General features: G+C 42.6%; 2 protein-coding genes across 2 annotated transcripts; one reads left to right on the top strand and one right to left on the bottom strand.

The window, feature by feature from the left end:
• Positions 1-2,761: 2,761 nt before the first annotated feature.
• On the bottom strand, positions 2,762-7,420 carry vgll4l (vestigial like 4 like). The gene is made up of 6 exons (XM_083673379.1): positions 7,154-7,420; positions 6,763-6,845; positions 4,969-5,104; positions 4,623-4,860; positions 3,908-3,989; positions 2,762-3,782 (listed from the first exon to the last, which is right to left on the bottom strand). Exons 1-6 carry the CDS (start codon positions 7,183-7,185, stop codon positions 3,472-3,474), a joined length of 882 nt encoding a protein of 293 aa, XP_083529505.1. The 5' UTR covers positions 7,186-7,420; the 3' UTR covers positions 2,762-3,471.
• Positions 7,421-10,257: 2,837 nt separating this feature from the next.
• On the top strand, positions 10,258-17,375 carry syn1 (synapsin I; the record flags this gene model as incomplete). The annotated part of the gene is made up of 13 exons (XM_083672926.1): positions 10,258-10,556; positions 11,339-11,396; positions 12,062-12,153; positions 12,338-12,494; positions 12,663-12,752; positions 13,638-13,700; positions 13,810-13,952; positions 14,154-14,228; positions 14,317-14,419; positions 14,538-14,687; positions 14,939-15,008; positions 15,156-15,777; positions 17,240-17,375. The coding sequence occupies 13 exons, from the start codon at positions 10,258-10,260 to the stop codon at positions 17,373-17,375; spliced, it is 2,058 nt and encodes a 685-aa protein (XP_083529052.1).
• Between the last annotated feature and the right edge of the window lie 99 nt (positions 17,376-17,474).

The following is a 17,474-nucleotide window of genomic DNA, read 5'->3' as shown; positions in this document are numbered from 1 at the left end:
CGCTAACATTCAATATGTTGCAACTTTATATTTTCCAGTGTTAGTGGAGCTCTAATACCTTGCTTTATCATTTCTGTTTTGTATGATTATACATGAATAGAATTTGAGGGTGTGTAATGCTACCCACCATTAGTGATAGATCACATAATAAGCAGTATGTTCATAAAGCTCTTATAATGAGTAGACTGATGTTGTATTTATGTAGAAACAGCCTCTCACAAAAACAGCACTTATTGTAGTTAGATTATACTTTACTTTATAACTAAGACATACCTGTGGGAGAGAATTCAATGGAGAGTGTAAACATAAAGAAGACACAAGTTATAACAAGGTTGGGAGGAATACACATACAGTCCTCACTGAACAATGGATCAAAACATGAATTGCAGATTTGCAGTTGAGAGTTGAGAGAAGTACATAATGCGGATTGTCAACAGGAAAGTACTTCGTTAAGAAATCCTCTTCGCATTGACGTTTTTGATCAAGACTTTTGAAAATAGAAAAAAGACTGATCTAATTTGAAAAGACTTAACACATTTGTACATTGTATCATCATAATATTTTCCTGAAGCATTCCATGGTTGCATTTCACATATTAAATGCAACCATTTTGTCAAGTTGTGTTTCTCCATGTGCGCGAAGAGGCAGCCACCAGAGACATAAAGGCAAATATTTATTAAATTCCCAACTGATATGGCTAAAATAGCCCATGGAAGAGTCGCCCCCTGGAGGTTTGGAGAGGTGAGCGGCTGTATGTTGGGCTCTCTTCAAAAGTTGTATCCATACATCAGTGTGTGTGTGCGTGCGTGCGTGCGTGCGTGCGTGTGTGTGTGTGTGTATGTGTGTCTGTAAGAGAGAGAGAGAGAGAGAGAGAGAGAGAGAGAGAGAGAGAGAGAGAGAGAATGGTTTATCCTGTAGTAACTATATGGGCTCTAATTTGCTTTCAAATTCCACTTATTCAATCCATGGTACTATTGGGAGGAGAAAACAATCCAAATCTAGCATACAATCTAGCATACAATAGGTGCTAGATTGCATGATCGCCCCCCCACTGATAATTGGAACCGTGCGCATCGCTGTTTTAACAGGTTCAAACAATGCGCTACACAATGAGTTATCCACTATTGCCAGCAACCGTAACTAGGCCTAGAATAGGCTACTGGAATAATAACCATAGTCCTAACAGCGTTTACAGAGAGGAAACAAAGAGGTATGAAATGATATTAACAAATGCGTATAGGCAACTGTAAGACTACACTAAAGTGGCAGCAATTAGGCCTGTGGTTATGACTGGGTGTTGCGAGAGATAAAGAAGAATTGCCTATTTATTTAGCTGATTTATTCAGCCGAAAACAAGAGAAATCTTCATGTCATGAAGACCTGCCCTCCGCCTCTATACTCGAATTGGAACTTTGCTGAACAAAATAACAGTTTAGCGGCCATGTCAACTAAAACATCGTGTTGCGCAGCGCTCTTAAGCGGAAGCAAATTGGAGCCCCAAGATTGCATTTGTCCAATGGCACCTCTCAACTGGCTCTGCTCCAGATCTGAAAACGCAATTTCCCTCAGCTCCTCTAGATGGCATTAATGCATATTGAACAAATATGAAAGCGATGGAAAGACAGCATTCAACAATACAGTATTGTATTAGAGCAATACAGTAACTCCTATTGGTTTGTATTGCCAATTTGCCTCAATTAATTATCATTAGAGATGCCTTCACTTCACATTGCAACTAGTTCTCAAATACAAGATTATTTGTTGTCTAATCTGTCACTATGGCATATTATTTAGTGACTCATTTCCATTAAACCAGCAGGATCTGCAGCTCAGTCCATCAATGCTGGTTAGCTTGCAGTTCTGGCAGCATTTTCAGGTTACACCTCTCTACATGCTATGCTGTAAAACATGTAGCGATCATGTTCAAAGGCATCATTTCTGGAAAATGTTCCAATGCAGCGTATCATTTAACAAGTTAGACAAGATGGAACATGCAAATAAGCAACTGAAAAGCCAGATTTGTTCTCAAGCTAGGACCTATATTAGCCCTGCCCTTCCTTCCCCGTGTCCCTCCCTCCTTCCCTTGCCAAACAGGATCTGTAGGATCTTTCAGAATCATTTTCTCAGGAGACAGGAATGTTAGAGCACAAGCCCTGGTGCCTGCTGGAACATGCTCCATACATTCCCTGAATCTCCCAATAGATCAGAGCTTCTCACCTTCCCTCTACTTCACTGTTAGTTTAAGCCCAGAGGGGGTTCAAACCCCCAAACACTAAAGGTTACCACTTATATGACTCATCAGTATCCAATAAGGATAACCCTCCCCCTCTCCATTGAATCAACAGCAGAGCAGAAATCTTCCCCCTTTTCACCTGGTGTACGTGGATAGAGGATGTACCGCAGACACATGGTGACTCACGTCTTATATTAGGCTGTCTGGAACACTACTTTACACCTGTACCTCACCTGGCTAGCAGACTATAGCGTCCGTATGAATACCTGGCTTAAAAAAAAAAAAAAAAATGTTTTACTTATCTTTGTTTTTTTACCTTTTCCATCTCAAAGTGACACACACTGTGATCATCCTCTCACTCTGTCTTCATTATTTGTAGTCAGTCTTGACTTAGACAATGTGTGTTGTGTTAACTGAAAAACTAGTTTGTTTTCTGCCCAAATGGTCAGTTGTACGTGGCACATGAATAGGATAGGATATACTAAAAAATACAATCTTAGACACTAAAGTATTCATGACATTGGGTTCAATTTATAATGCATTTAATCAGTTTTTAAGGCATTACATTGTTTTTTTAAAAACAAGTATGTGCATAAGCTTTCATCACCAGGTTGCACATGAATGTTATACAGATCCAGGTTTAACCCATACAGCTAATGAACTTGTAATATCCAGTCACAAATAACTGGTGAGTTTGACTCATTTTGAGTTGTCCATAGTTTTACAAACATTTGATGAGTACTCTACAATTTTTGTGATTTAGCACTATACAAAGCAGATATTAGCCTGAAAATGGGACCCAGGTTTGTTAGATATAAATACACATTCATGAAAATGGTGGTATGTTACCCATGTGAAATGAAGTAAGACACATGAAATATAATGGGAATCTTTTGTTATAGTTTCCTATCCTCCCACATCACCATCTATTTCAGCGATTGATATGCTATTGACAGGTAGCTTGGGACAGAAATGAAAAGAAATAAAGACATCACATCAGTGTGACATTTGCCCCTTGAAATTGGACTAATTTCCGCCTTTTCATAAACTGGGAATAGAGTCATGGAGATGCACTGCACAAATACTTCTCCATCTGTTCTTTAATCTATCCTATCTCAAAAACGAACAGTCTTCTTGGTGCTCTCGTTCCTTGAAAAGCATGGACCTGTCGTTGATCTGCATAGACCGCTCTTTGTACCAAAGTTCATTGTTTCACCTTAGTTAAGGTGCTAGCTGTTTTATTTGAGTGACCAGAGGCGGGAGTTGGGTGTTGTCGTGGTTGGAGAATCTTTAAGCGCTTGAGTTGGGCTGTTGCCGTAGCTGGGGGAGTGAGTAACACTTGGACTGCTGGGTGGAGATGACGTAGACGAGGAACATGAGGAGGACTTAGACTTGATCTGAAGCCACTTCTCTCCCAAGGCCTTGGCAAAGTGGTCGTCCACGGAGACACTGATGGAGAGCTGGCGAGAGCTGGCCCGCTGATAGTCCATCCCCAAGCTTCTCTGGAAGTGCTCCTCCACCACATGGTCATAGCTGCGCTTCGATATCACTGCAATGGACAGTAGATGTCAGACAGGCTCACAATGTAACAACAGCAACGTGACTCCACTGTGTCAACTGGAAGCAGCAACGACATAAGCAGGTTACAGTTGTATGGGGGATCACAAGACTTACCTGAGGAGTGGCTAGAGCGGACCTCAGACCTGCAGGTTGGGTTTCTTGTGGAAGAGACACAGGTGATCACAGAGGGACGCATCTGACAGAGGGGAAAAAACAATCATTGGTCAGTTGAACGAAGTGCTCATATGACAAAAATACATACAATGATTAATTGTCATTTCCCTATTTTTCCTCAAACACTTGGCTGTTCTAGCAGTTCTAACAGTTCTATGTCAACTTGATATATTTCAACACGTTTTTGTTGAGGGTTCAGTTTTCATTGTGAAAACAGAATAAACGTTGTTCGGATGGGGATTGAAATCTGTTCACCCCCACCAGGGTGGCATAAACAGGATAGAGAGGAGCAGTCTGTTTGGTCTTGTTGATGACATTCCTCCCACCATTGCTCACATTTTCTTCCCGAATCCGGCTGAATTGCATATCTTGAACAAGCAGAGGCCTGTAGAAGCTTTTGGGAATAGAGTGTGCTGAGCATTTAGAATAACTAGCTACAGAGATCTGAGAGATATGGAGGCTCTGACTGCCTGAGGCTACACTAAGAAATTATAGAGGCGCATACAGTATGTCTTCTCTACAGTAAAAGCCCAGGTATACCTTATCGGTTTAAACATCTGACCTTTACATTGAGAGAAAAACAGATCCTACATTCCTTGTGTTGATAGCACCTGGACCCATTCCCTTACAAGTTAAAACTTTCTGTTAAAATTACCTGTATCTGACTTGGTGCAGTGCTTTTGGTCTTCTGCTCTGTCCTCTCAGGCTCTTTCCTTGGTTTCTTAATGAGGTCCAGTGGCTCATCCATGGATGGTGTGGGATACACATGGCTGGGCAGATGACCTGTGGGGCTAGGGGTTGGGCTCCAGGAGGATGTGGGGCTCTGTGGAACACTGAATACAGCTGGCCTCTGAGCACTTCTGGCACGGCTCCTGCTCTGTACCCTCTCTCGCCTACAGCACAAAACCACACATGGCATCACACACCGGACATAGAGACATCAATCAAAGTTGTAGTTGAAGTTGCAGAGGCGGGATAAGAGGTGAAAAGGTTGCACAAACCTCTCCTCCAATGTTAGGCCGCGTTCAGAGCTGTGTTTGCGCTTGATTGGATGGTTGATTGGATGCACTGGTGGTACTCGAACTCTCTCATTGGTCATATGTCTGTATCGATCCTCACTTCTTAGGTTGGGCTGACCTACAAGGGGAAAGATAAAGAACATTAAGTTGATAGTTCCTATTCAAGGAACAGACAGACAGACAGACAGACAGACAGACAGACAGACAGACAGACAGACAGATAGATAAAATAGATAGATAGATAGATAGACAGATAGATAGACAGATAGATAGACAGATAGATAGACAGATAGATAGATATTGAAACAGGTGAAAATGTCCCACACTTGATACACTACACTTGCCAGACATTAGGTGTGGCAATCAGTGAATAAGTGACTGGTTGTTTTGATCGGTGACATACACTTCATCACCTGCATGACAGATTCGTGGGAAAGCTTTCATGCCACCGTTAATTGTAAACTCCGTTAAGCGGTAGAACTAGACATACCTGATCAGCGAGTATTACACCACGGCTCAGCTGATTCAGTGTTAACGGTAAATGTTGTTTTTCTACATACAATGATGGCATCCGTCCAATTGACATATTTAAGAGAGGAAGATCAACCTCTTTTGTAAATGTTGATTGAGTTGGGCAAACCTGACACTTTGTTTTCAGACCCTGATTGGAGTAACTCCAGAGAAAACCAATGTCTTACAACAGTCATTACAATACACAGATTCTATGAGTATGCAGTAGAAACTAACTGAAACACATCAACAGGTGCTAACATCCTTTGTGTTATTAAATGGGACTAAATAAGCGGTCCTTTTGTTTGGTATTGTTACGAAAATACCTAAATTAAATACTTGAATATGCCTACCTCACAACACCCCTGATATCTTCAAGCTATATTCCCTACACTATATTCAAATGACCTATATTATGAAAAGAAATGCCCTTCATTATCATACAATGTTCCACTATATTGCTACATTGAGATTAAATATTGTATTGCATTGTAAGAGAACAGTGGGGTTATAAAGAATAGTCCCCCTAATTCCAATACTCATTCCAATCCACATCCTGACCTTTCCAGGTATTACATCCCAACCTCTAACCCTCTGACCTCCTCCCTCAGCCAGCAGAGTGTCAGTGTGGAAGCCAGTGGTGGGGGACTGGTGAAAACCACACCTTGGCTGACTTTCTTATGCCTGAGGCATGCTTATTTGTTCCCCATCAGTAGATGAAACAAGACATCTTAAGTGTCTCCCCATCTGCCATCAACCATGCAGGAATGTTCTGTACACAGCATTTATACAAATCTAATCTAACATCTACTTTCTGGAGTCGTGTCGAGTGTCACACATACAGGAACTGACTCATTTTGTGTACAAGTGTAGCATCATCAAGAGGAAACTTGCATTCAAAACTCTGAATACCTTAAAAACATGTATTTTTCATTTTTTCAACATTTTGTTTTACTTTAAATTTACTTTTTTAAGTTGACCCAACATTTAGTTTTTTACCGTTATTTTACTCACATAAAAAAATTAGACAGATATTTTACAGTACATTCTTTTTATGTTTCTTAAACATTAGAGTTTACATAGGGAAATTATTTCAGAGCATACTGGATATGCATATCAGCAAAACTAACAGCCTAACAACAAACTCGCAATCATCATAAGCAATGCCTGTTGAAGCTATGACCATTTAGTACGTAAGACAGCTAGATCACAGTGGCATAATTATGTGTTGTTGAATAATAGTAATAAAAGAAAAGCAGTTATTACCTTCCAAGATGTAGACTTTGAAACCACTGCTCATCCGCGTTATGTAGTGAAAATTGGCAACAGCCATGGCTCCTTGTCTTTGTCTGTAAATAAAGCCGAATGTAGAAGACCACCTTCACTGCTGGAGCTTACAGAACACAATGAGCCAAAATAATGGTTCGTAATGGAAAGGAAATTAGATGCTGGGCTTGTGCTCTGCCAGGTAACGTATCAGGTGAGTGCAGAGGGTTGCTCTGTTTTCCAAGAAACTCTCTTCCTGCATTGCTATTGGTTGGCTCTCAAGGCAATCACACCCTCCCTCCCTCCTTCTCTTGCTGTTGTTGTTATTGTATTGCAGGTAAAGCGTGATCAAAGGTCTCTCAGAAAGGGAAAATACTGTTAAACTGCTCACTGACTGTCCCAGCAACACATAAGCACCTTCATTATGTCTTGTCCAGAAATGAATGCCAGGGGTGGAAAGCATTGCTACTATTCACACAAATCAAATTCACCAGAGCCAAAAAAAACAACACACTAAAAAAGTTGTAATCTTTGAGATTTCTCCCAGAATCCATGGAGAACTTCAAGGGTGTCTTTTGTCTCCCCTCTGGAAGTCAGCACCTGTCCTCAGCCCCTCCCTCGCTTCTAATCTACAATCTCACCAAACCACATTTTTTCGAGTGCTTAGTCCTCCGGAGCTCCAGTCATTCCACTGACCTGCCCATACACGCACACAGCTGTACTGTGAGCCAGCCTCACCAGTCATCCAAAGGCTTTTGTTGATGGCCAGACAAAGGCTCCTAAGTCCTGAAAACGCCACTGCCATGAGAACAATCTTTGCCTGAGCATGCTAAAGAGTCTGGACACACACAAGCAAACTTTTAGGACATATGTGACCCCCAGCACCCGAAAGGAAGCACACATTCACTGTCATTTAGACATGTAATGAATTGTTAGTCATAATATTGCCTCATAAAATGATCATCCTCCTACTGCTCTCCTCCCACTTGGTGACTCATTAATCCGATATTATATCCAAACTATGGTAGATCTGTCTTTCACTTGTTCTATGGTGACAATGTGCAGATGAAATTCTGAGGTTATTGCATCTTCTATCTGGCTACTAAGGTGCAGCTCTGTGAAAGTACTCCGCAAATATGGAATTTCACTATTGATGTCAGAGACATGATTGCGCAGATCAAGTAGGTGCTTTTTTGGAGCATGTGAAGCTCAACAGTGACCCCTTGGGGCGCATACTGTACTGGCATTCCTAGTATTTCAATAATGTGTGAGGTCCTAAGATGACTTCACTGATACTGTATAAAGTAGACTACAAGTGGTGGACCTGCTGCACCATTTGCATCATCAGGACTGTTACATCATCAATGAGAACATGGAATCATGTCTCAATGATTGCAGTGCTATGGAGATGTTACTTCCTGTCTTAAATAGCCTAAAGTCAACCTATCAACATGTCTAATAGAAACACTAAATCCTTTAATTCCCTTTGTAACAACCCACCAACAACCCAACCCAACCCAACACACCAATGAACACATCAGGAGCTGTCATGGGAATGTTATCGTAAGCAGTGAGCTTAGGATATGCTTGATGTCCATGGTGCAAGTCACACGGTCCAACCCTCAGCAAAAGCGTTCTTTTATAACAAATGATTTTCAGTTATTACCATGTTCAGTTATTACCGCCTATGATTATAAAACATAACTACATTTTTTTATTCCATACAGATGACATTTGTCTTATCTTTATCCACTCATAAAACAAACAATTTGCAACCATTTTATGCTATATTGGACAGTGTTTTTTTTTCATTTCATCTTGGGATCTTCCATGGGGGCATGGGGTGAGGACCATTTAAGCTTTCCATTATTTGACATAAAAACCTCACTTTCAGGCTGTGAGGAAGTTTCCTCTTCATCAGAGGATGAGTCCTAATGGTCAGCGTTCACTTCTAAATTGTCCTCGGTCTCAGACACCTCTTCTTCAACCTAACTGTTACGGTCAAATAGGTTTGCTAGCACTTCACTGACTGAAAGTATTTTGCTCATGTTTCAAGAGAGAACATACTGTTCTGTTATATAGAGAGAATGAAGGTTGGGTAAGACCCTGCGTGGGACCTTTTTATCAGTATGCCTCAGTATGCAGATATGGGGAAGAGAAAGATTAAGAGGGATGAGGACTGAGAGAGGGAACAACATAGAAGTTTATTCTAAACACAACAAACTCTATTCACTTTAGCTACCAGGTCAAATTGACCCAGAGCATCATCTATGTAACCTAAGTGTGGATTTGTTTTTCACTTGTATATTGTATATTTTTAAATGTTTGATAAGTTCAGTACCCCTACCTAAAGGATTACATGAAGTTAATTAAATAAAGTTAAATAACATTGCAGTGATGTCAAATTCTAAAATGGGTCAATTTGACCTGCCACATAAGAGGAGGGTTAAATTAAATCATGTAATCATTAGTGTGTGTTCGCCACTTCAACACAACAATCGGCAACAGATGGCGCATTTCCTGTATGCAAATGGTATCCTCAAACGACCTCTGGAGATGATGGTTCTGAATCGAATGTAAAAACAAATCTTATCTGAAAGGGAACCAAAAAACCTTTTCACCAAACCATAAATAAAACAATGCATTCAATGACATTCAGGAGAGTAATGATGAGGTGGTCAAGTGTCTTTTTGCAGACATTTTTCGGACAACAGAGCAACGCCCCTATCCGTCTTCTCTCATCAGCACCACCCGTCATCCCAACCTGGCCGGCTCCTCTCTCTGAGGGATGCAGAGGAGTGACGCAGGACAGACGGAAAAACTGCGCCGAACCTTGAAGGAAGGATCGGGTAGGGGGTGATGCAATAACGGCAAATTCTGGATACCCAATTGTGAGTTACGATACCTCCGTTCCCAAGATCCACGACCGATACGCACGGCCTGCCTGGTCAGAGGACGAGAAAGCCAGACTCACCTGTTATCTATCAAGAAAAGTGAACATCGCTAACCTTTTTACGGGTGCGGCTTAATTTGGACAATTGGTGAGGTAGGCTTTATGGTGTGAGAATACATTCATGTTTAATGTTTTTTTTTTCTTGTGTCCGATTAGGTTATCCTCTTTACGGCTACTGAACAGGTCTAAATCTTGAAGGCCAGTCACACGGTATTATTAGGAAAAGAAAATCATTTCATGGAATTGCACCTGCCTTGACCGAACTTGTTTTCTTATTTTGCGAATGAAATTGTCATGAAGCTTATCATTTTAAATATTTTTTAATTTCCCTCAACCCCATGACTAAGCAGTCACGACAAATCTTTCGAAGGAGCTGAACATCTTATTGAAAAGCCTGCCAATTAATGAAAGGATAATTTCACATTGATTGTTTTCTCTTCAAATGGAAAATTAGTGTCAGTGTTCGAAATTGATCAATTGAGATTTTGCAACAACGTGGAGGATTTATTGCACACCTTTTCCTCGCATTTTTCGTCTTCAATATGAATTACCTGCGTCGCAGACTGTCGGACAGCAATTTTATGTCCAACCTGCCTAATGGGTATATGACTGACCTGCAACGCCCTGACCCACCGCAGCAAAGCCCTGCAGTGTCGCCCGGACCACCGGAGAGGCGTCAGTCTATGAGCCAACAGTCTGGTGGAGCTGGATTTTTCTCCTCCATATCACAGGCTGTCAAACAAACCACTGCCGCCGCAGCTGCGACATTTAACGAAGCGGCCGACAGAGCAGGTGTTGGTGCCAAGGTACTCCTGGTTATTGATGACCAGCAAACCGATTGGTAAGGAGAGTGCTAAGTAAAATTCTGTGCAGCCTAAGTGGGACCCTGTCTAGACCACTATGACCACTGGGTCTAGACTCAAATGTGTGTCAGTAAATGGCATGCTTAATCTACCTCCAAGTAACGTTTTAGGATTCATCCATACAAGTCCAGGCATGTGACACACAGGTATAGCCAATAGGCCCAATGAGGTCAACAGTCACATTGCATTTTTCAGTGGAGATATCGTTGTTGAGAAATAGTCGATGCTCTTAATCGTCTGTCAATGTTATGTTATACATGCACAAACAGATGTCATTGTACAAGTTTGAACAGTAATTTGTATTGTGGCTTTAGGGTATGGAGTGTTATCAGAACGTTGAAATCATAAAGATGTCGTGCGTCTGGCGCAATTGCGCTGTTGCACCACTAGCGCATGCCAGGCTTGGCGAGCAAGAGAGTGCATTAAAACTATTAGGCTACGATGGTTCTTCGACTGTAAATGCAATTACACTGTCCCAATGTTTTAGGTTATACTCATGAAGCCTATTTGTCTAAGGGCCTCTGTGAGCCCCATATTATTCAGTGTTATTGTAGCCTTTAAGTCCAAATGGGATTTAGATGTTCCATTTAGTCTTTCGAGTGCCTTTCCAGTGGGCCAAACACGATCTATTGTCAGCATAAGTGGGGTTAACTGCAGAAGGCCCTAGATACAAATGATGTTGGCTACATTACATGCTGTTATGATCTCTTGAAAAAGCTGCTCTCAGATGATATTAACCCCTCTTGTATTTTTCCATCAGGGTGAAGGTCTTCAAAGGTAAAAAGGTTCATGGTGAATATGATATTAAAGTGGAACAGGTAGGTTGCATTTTAACTTATGTTTTTTTAATTTGTGCTTTCTCCATGCATTATGCATGGCTGGTGACCAAGGCAGTGATGGTTTTAGCGAAGCCACTTGGTGCAAGATAATCAGACTGTGCATGTGGTGCTTCAGACCTGCATATCCTATATTCAATACACAATGAATCAAACAAAATACTGGACATGACAAAACGTTGACAAAATGATGTTCACTGAACTGAGAATTGACTAATCATCAAGTGCGATAATGCTGGTGTCATATTTGTCAAAACAAATCAAAATGAAACAAAGTGCTCATGGACCCCAAAGCATTCCTGCCCTCAGGCTTAAGTCAATGATTAATCTTAATCTCTGCTTAATAAATGCAGATGTAAAAATGTTTTGTGATAATTTTCGCAGCCCATGGCACTTTCTATGCCTCCTATTTTTATCTTCTTCTTTTATGTAGAATTTGAGTTTCTGCTTTTCTCCTCATGAGCCTCTCAGCAGGATGAGAACAGTGGGAATAAAGTCTCATTATCTGCAGAGGTGACAGTGCCTACCTTACACAACCTGGCATATAATAGGGAACAAAGCACTATGATGTTTCCCTGTGGTGTTCACCTTGACTTGTGTGATAGTTGACTGCGATTGACGTTGATGATGATGATGTCAACTTTTAGGCAGAATTCTCAGAGATCAACCTGGTTGCTCATGCTACGGGCTCTTATAGTGTGGATATCGAAGCAATCCGGAATGGAAACAAGGTTACCAAGTAAGTGTGCATTCTTTGAATCCAACGCTTAATCCTTTAAGAGAATTAAGCACAACGTAAAGTAGAAAAATATATACTGTATGCACAATTTCTCATCCAGAATCAAACATGCTCAGATTCAGTCCATTTTTGTGTGCAATTTGGTGGTCATATCAAGGACCTTGCTCATCCTCTGTTTTCCCAGGTGTTTCAGGCCAGACCTTGTGCTGGTTAGGCAGCATGCCTTCAGCATGGCCAAGAATGGAGACTTCCGGAACATTGTGATTGGGTTGCAGTATGCCGGTCTCCCGTGTGTTAACTCTCTGCATTCCGTCTACAACTTCTGTGACAAACCATGGGTGGTAAGCATGGCATGATATGTGCATAATGCATGGTCAAACAGCGGCTTAGTCCTGTGTTATTCAACTGTCTCTGATTGATAACCAGATAAGCACATAGTTAATATACTGTATATAGTTAAAGTGATGTTTCTTGAGGATGACTCTTTCAGTTTGTGATGTCTCTTTCAGTTTGCTCAGATGAACAGATTGTACAAGCAACTGGGTCCAGAGGAATTCCCACTGATCGAGCAGGTTTACTATCCCAACCACAGGGAAATGGTGGGTGTGCTGCCATCTGCTCGCCCCCCCCCCCCCCCGCCCCCCCCCTCTCCTGCCCTGACACGACCATGTCCTCAACCTAAACAGACCTCACAGCAACACAGGCACAGACACTGAGAGGCCCCCCTGTTTGGATGACATACAGTACACACATCTATATCCAGAACAGAGGGCAGAGGAGCATTTCACGTCAATATTACATCTCAGATTTTAATTAAGGCAAGTCGATCTCCACTCTGACTCAGATCTATCTCAGTCTCAGCTGCACGTTCACAGGTCCCAGTAGAGCTGTTTGACTATTAGCGGGCCCCCTCCATCCCACCGGTGCCGCTACTATACCAAGATAAGTGTCAGTGCTGCCGCAGTGCTGCGCCTCCCCCTCCACCCTTGCAGTCGCAGGCTTGCTCGGCTCGCCTCAGCGCTCAACATGAATCACTCCATAACAATCGGGTTTTATGGCTCCCAACTTAGCTCAGGCTGCACAGCCTCAGCGTATTACACACAATGAAGATGTAGACGTTGAATCAGGGGAGACTGGTGGAGGCGGAAATCCCAAGACGGGCTCATTGTAATGCACGGAATAGAATGGGGAGTGGTATCACACGTTCCTCATTCCATTCCATGCATTGCAATGAGCCCGTCCTCCGATTTCTCCCTCCACCAACCATTGTTGTACATACAAATGTGTCCAGTTGATACCATTGTAGTTGTATTGTACTGCACCTTATTCACATTACAACTTAGTAATGATTTCTGATAATGCCTCCACACATAAAAATCACATGACAATTTGTCACCTTTAAGAGATGCTGTGGTGTAGAGCCTTTACAGCGATGTCATAGATCATGTTATCTGACGGAGGGCGTTGTGGTGTCTCTGTCTCAGATTACCACCCCTGGTTTCCCTGTGGTGGTGAAAATGGGCCACGCCCACTCAGGGATGGGAAAGGTAGGACTGGAGTTATCTTGTTACTGTTTAGACAAAGCGACTGGATCAGCAATTGTGCTTGACAAGTCAATACTGTGAATGTACTCTTATTCAAACCTTTACCCTTTAGGTGAAAGTAGACAATCAATATGATTTTCAAGACATTGCCAGTGTTGTTGCCCTGACCAAGACCTATGCCACGTCTGAACCTTTCATTGATGCAAAGTACGATGTCCGTATCCAGAAGATTGGAAGCAATTACAAGGCATATATGTGAGTGAAATGAGTTCTTCGTTCTTGTGATTCTGGTCAATCCATTTTACAAATCCCACTTGCAATTAGCATGGTCTACAGATCCTCAAAGACCAAGTACAAGATCAATTCAAGCTGCGTATGGTAATATTGATGTGAATTAGATGACCAAAAGAACATGAGAGTGAACATGCTGGATGATGGATTTTGTGTGTGTGGCAGGAGGACGTCGATTTCAGGAAACTGGAAAACCAACACTGGTTCAGCCATGCTGGAGCAGGTAGCCATGTCAGACAGGTGAGCGCTGACGGACACCTGGCCTGCTGGCCTTCTAAATTGACAGTAGTGTTTTATACTGTACTAACAGTGTTATTCACCACGTTAGGTATCGCATGTGGGTGGACTCCTGCTCTGAGGTCTTTGGGGGTTTGGATATGTGTGCCGTGGAAGCTCTGCATGGTAAAGATGGCAGGGACTACATCATAGAGGTAAGTAAGTTAGTGTATATCCCCATCCAGGAGAGAGAGGGTTATAACCCAGTAAATGAGGGAGTAAAAACAACTACAACTAAGATCTGTTTTTTTTCTCTCTCCTGATCTCTGGAAGGTGGTGGGCTGCTCTATGCCACTGATTGGGGACGAGCAGGATGAGGACCGCGCCCTCATTGCAGAGCTGGTGGTCTCCAAAATGCACCAGATGATCCCACACACTTCAAGCCCCTCTCTTGTCCGCGCCACTTCTGCGCAGCCAGTCCAGGTGCTCACATGTTCCTTCCCATGTACTTGTTCACACACTCACTCAATCACACCCACGCTTGTTATGTGGTCTACAGTATGTGAAAATGTGAGGTCTCTGAGTTGATACGGTGGAGGTGGTATATTTGTCAACTGGCCAATTTATCGTGTGTCTGACCCTGTCATATTATGTAACATTACAGGAAGTGCCCTATTTTTAAGACGTTTGTAACACATTAGCTTAATGTCCTTCTGATCTGTTGTGCCATGCAGAAAGCTGCCTCCCCTCAGCCCATCTCCCAACCTAAAGTGCCACAGGCCCAGCAGCGCCCTCCACCCCAAGGTAAGAAGATTATTCTAGCTGGTATTGAGTCTAACTGCAACAAAGTCACATTTTGTTATCTTTCATACAGAAGTATATTAATGCTATATATTGATATCTTTAATTTCTAATTCAGTGCTGATGGTATGCTCTGTATGTCTCCTCTAGGTGGCCCTCAGCAGGCACCTACCGGCACTGCAGCCCCCCGCCAAGGCCCCCCCTCCCAGCAGCGCCCCCCTCCTCAGGGCCAGCCTCCTTCACAGGCCCACCAGTCTGTCACCAGCCCTAACACCCAGCCCCCCCCTGCCCAGGCACCACAGCAGGCCAGACAGGCAAACCCAGGGGCCGGAGCCCAGCAGAGGCCACCAGGCCAGGGGGCCGTACAGGGCCAGAGACCCCCCTCTGCCCAGGGCTCCCCACAGCGCAACCAAGGCAGCTCTCCTCAAACCCAGAGGCCACAACAGTCAGCCCCCCAGCAGCAGCAGCAGCAACAGCAGCAGCAGAGAGCACCCACTGGAGGCCCAGGCCAGAAGCCTGCGGGGGTCCAGCCCCAGCAGCGACCTCAGCAGAGGCCAGGCCAGCCACCCAGGCAGCAGTCCCAGGGAGGCCCCCAGGCCCCCCAGCAGCAGAGGGCTCCAGCCCAGCAAGGCCGCCCCGCTGGCCCCACTACCCAGCAGCCCCGCCCTACTGCTCAGGGCCAGGGAGGCCCCGGAGGAGCAGGGAGACCCCCCTTGCAGCAGAAACCCCAGCCCCCACAGAAGCCCAGCCAGGGCCAACCCCCTCCGCTGAAGTAAGCAAGGCTTTTTCTGAAATATTCCATAACATTCAAAAGCAATGTAAATGCAATGACAGTGTGTCACAAGGTGCATTACTCAATAGCTAGTACTGTAAGTGAGATTTTCTGTTGTTTTTTTCACATACTGTATGAAGTGGCACCACAAGATGCTTTGTCTGACCAAGGGATTCTGTGTTTCAGATTTAGTCTCCACCGAGTGGACTGATGTGCATGCTTCAGTTATACTTGAAATAATAGATATCAAGCATATGAGTTTACAGAAAATCAATGTATGTTTTGTAATGGGTGATGCTGTATTTTATTCAATCCACAGCTGAGGGTGCATGAATCACTCATATGCATACACATTTGGTTTTAAAAATGACCCAGTCTCATGAGGATCTTGTGACAAATTCTTGCGACCTTTATCATATCTTGCACCTCCCGTGTGCTGTACATGATTTGTTGTTGTTGCATTAGGATATGTTTTCTTTTTTCGCCACAAAATCCTGTGAGAATGGGTTTCTTTAAAACGTTCCCAAAGACAGATTTTCCTGCATTTTATCAGTCTGAAATTAATTTTCATCCCTGCTCTTTTATCTGATTGATGAAACATATATTATTCTTTTGCTCCCCTTTGCCAATGCTCCTACAGTAGAACTGTATATATATATATCTCAGAGTATTGTAATGAGATATATGATGATTATTTTGAATGCTTGTTTAATGCAGATTATTCTTAACATGATAAACATTTGTGATATCAATTTTCTGACTATGCAAAAAAAAAATCAAAGTTAAGAACATTCTTTCTCTTTTGATTCACTTTCAGTCACCTTTTATAAATGTGATCAAAGACATGGTAAAAAGAGATTACGTTGATGACCAGGAAATGGCTGGGATATACTACTATGATAATACTATAGTTTATTAGTACTAATTAATACTATTGATTATGGAAAATAATTCCAAAAAATGAATTACTCAAATATCTCTTTGTTTCTGGTGATCAATGGACAATAAGATTTAAATGATTTGAAACTAGAGCAGTGTTCCTAAATATGTGATGGAGGGCACAAATGTATGAGATGTTTTGGGACAGGGTTATGTAGGTTTGTTATGTAGGTCATAAATTATTAAATTGAGTAAATCATTATCTTTAACAGTCAAAAGGCTATTTCTTCAATCTTATTATATTTGTGTCCTCTACAATATAGGAACATTGATCATGATGAAAAAAAGCATGCCCTTGCATCAAGATCAATCAACTTATTCACAAGACATATCAAGTTCAAATCAACATTGCACTGAATCGATAATGCGATGAAAGACCATGACATGCTCTAGGAATGCCTTCTGCCATCTACGTATGTGCTCTCTCTTTCCAACCATACCCCACTCTTACCATCCCATTGGTTTGCTGCATGACTTTAATAGCCTCTTCCTCTCCTCTATTGCCATTTTCCTCTCTTTATAGCAAATCCCAGTCTCTTACCAATGCCTTCAACATTCCAGAAACCCAAGCTCCGCGGCCCAGCCTTAGCCAGGACGAGGTGAAGGCTGAGACTATACGCAACCTGCGCAAATCTTTTGCCAGTCTCTTCTCAGACTGAGATGGAGTAAGACCCCCTCCTACACTGACAGAAAGACAGACAGACTGAAAGACAGACCCTCCCCCTCCCCAACGCAAAAAGGACCAACAGGACGTCACC

The sequence above is a fragment of the Argentina silus genome (assembly GCF_951799395.1).
Source record: "Argentina silus genome assembly, chromosome: 7".
In the NCBI taxonomy this organism is placed as follows: Eukaryota; Metazoa; Chordata; class Actinopteri; order Argentiniformes; family Argentinidae; genus Argentina; species Argentina silus.
Note: the sequence above shows the minus strand (reverse complement) of the source record. Positions and strands in the feature narration are given on the sequence as shown.

Bases quoted from the DNA above. Each gene is read 5' to 3' on its own strand.
- vgll4l (XM_083673379.1), bottom strand. From the start codon at position 7,185: ATGAAGGTGCTTATGTGTTGCTGGGACAGTCA. The intron at 6,846-7,153 runs GTGAGCAGTTTA...CTTTATTTACAG, and splicing joins ATGTGTTGCTGGGACAGTCA to ACAAAGACAAGGAGCCATGG. The intron at 4,861-4,968 runs GTTTGTGCAACC...TTTGTGCTGTAG, and splicing joins GGCCTAACATTGGAGGAGAG to GCGAGAGAGGGTACAGAGCA.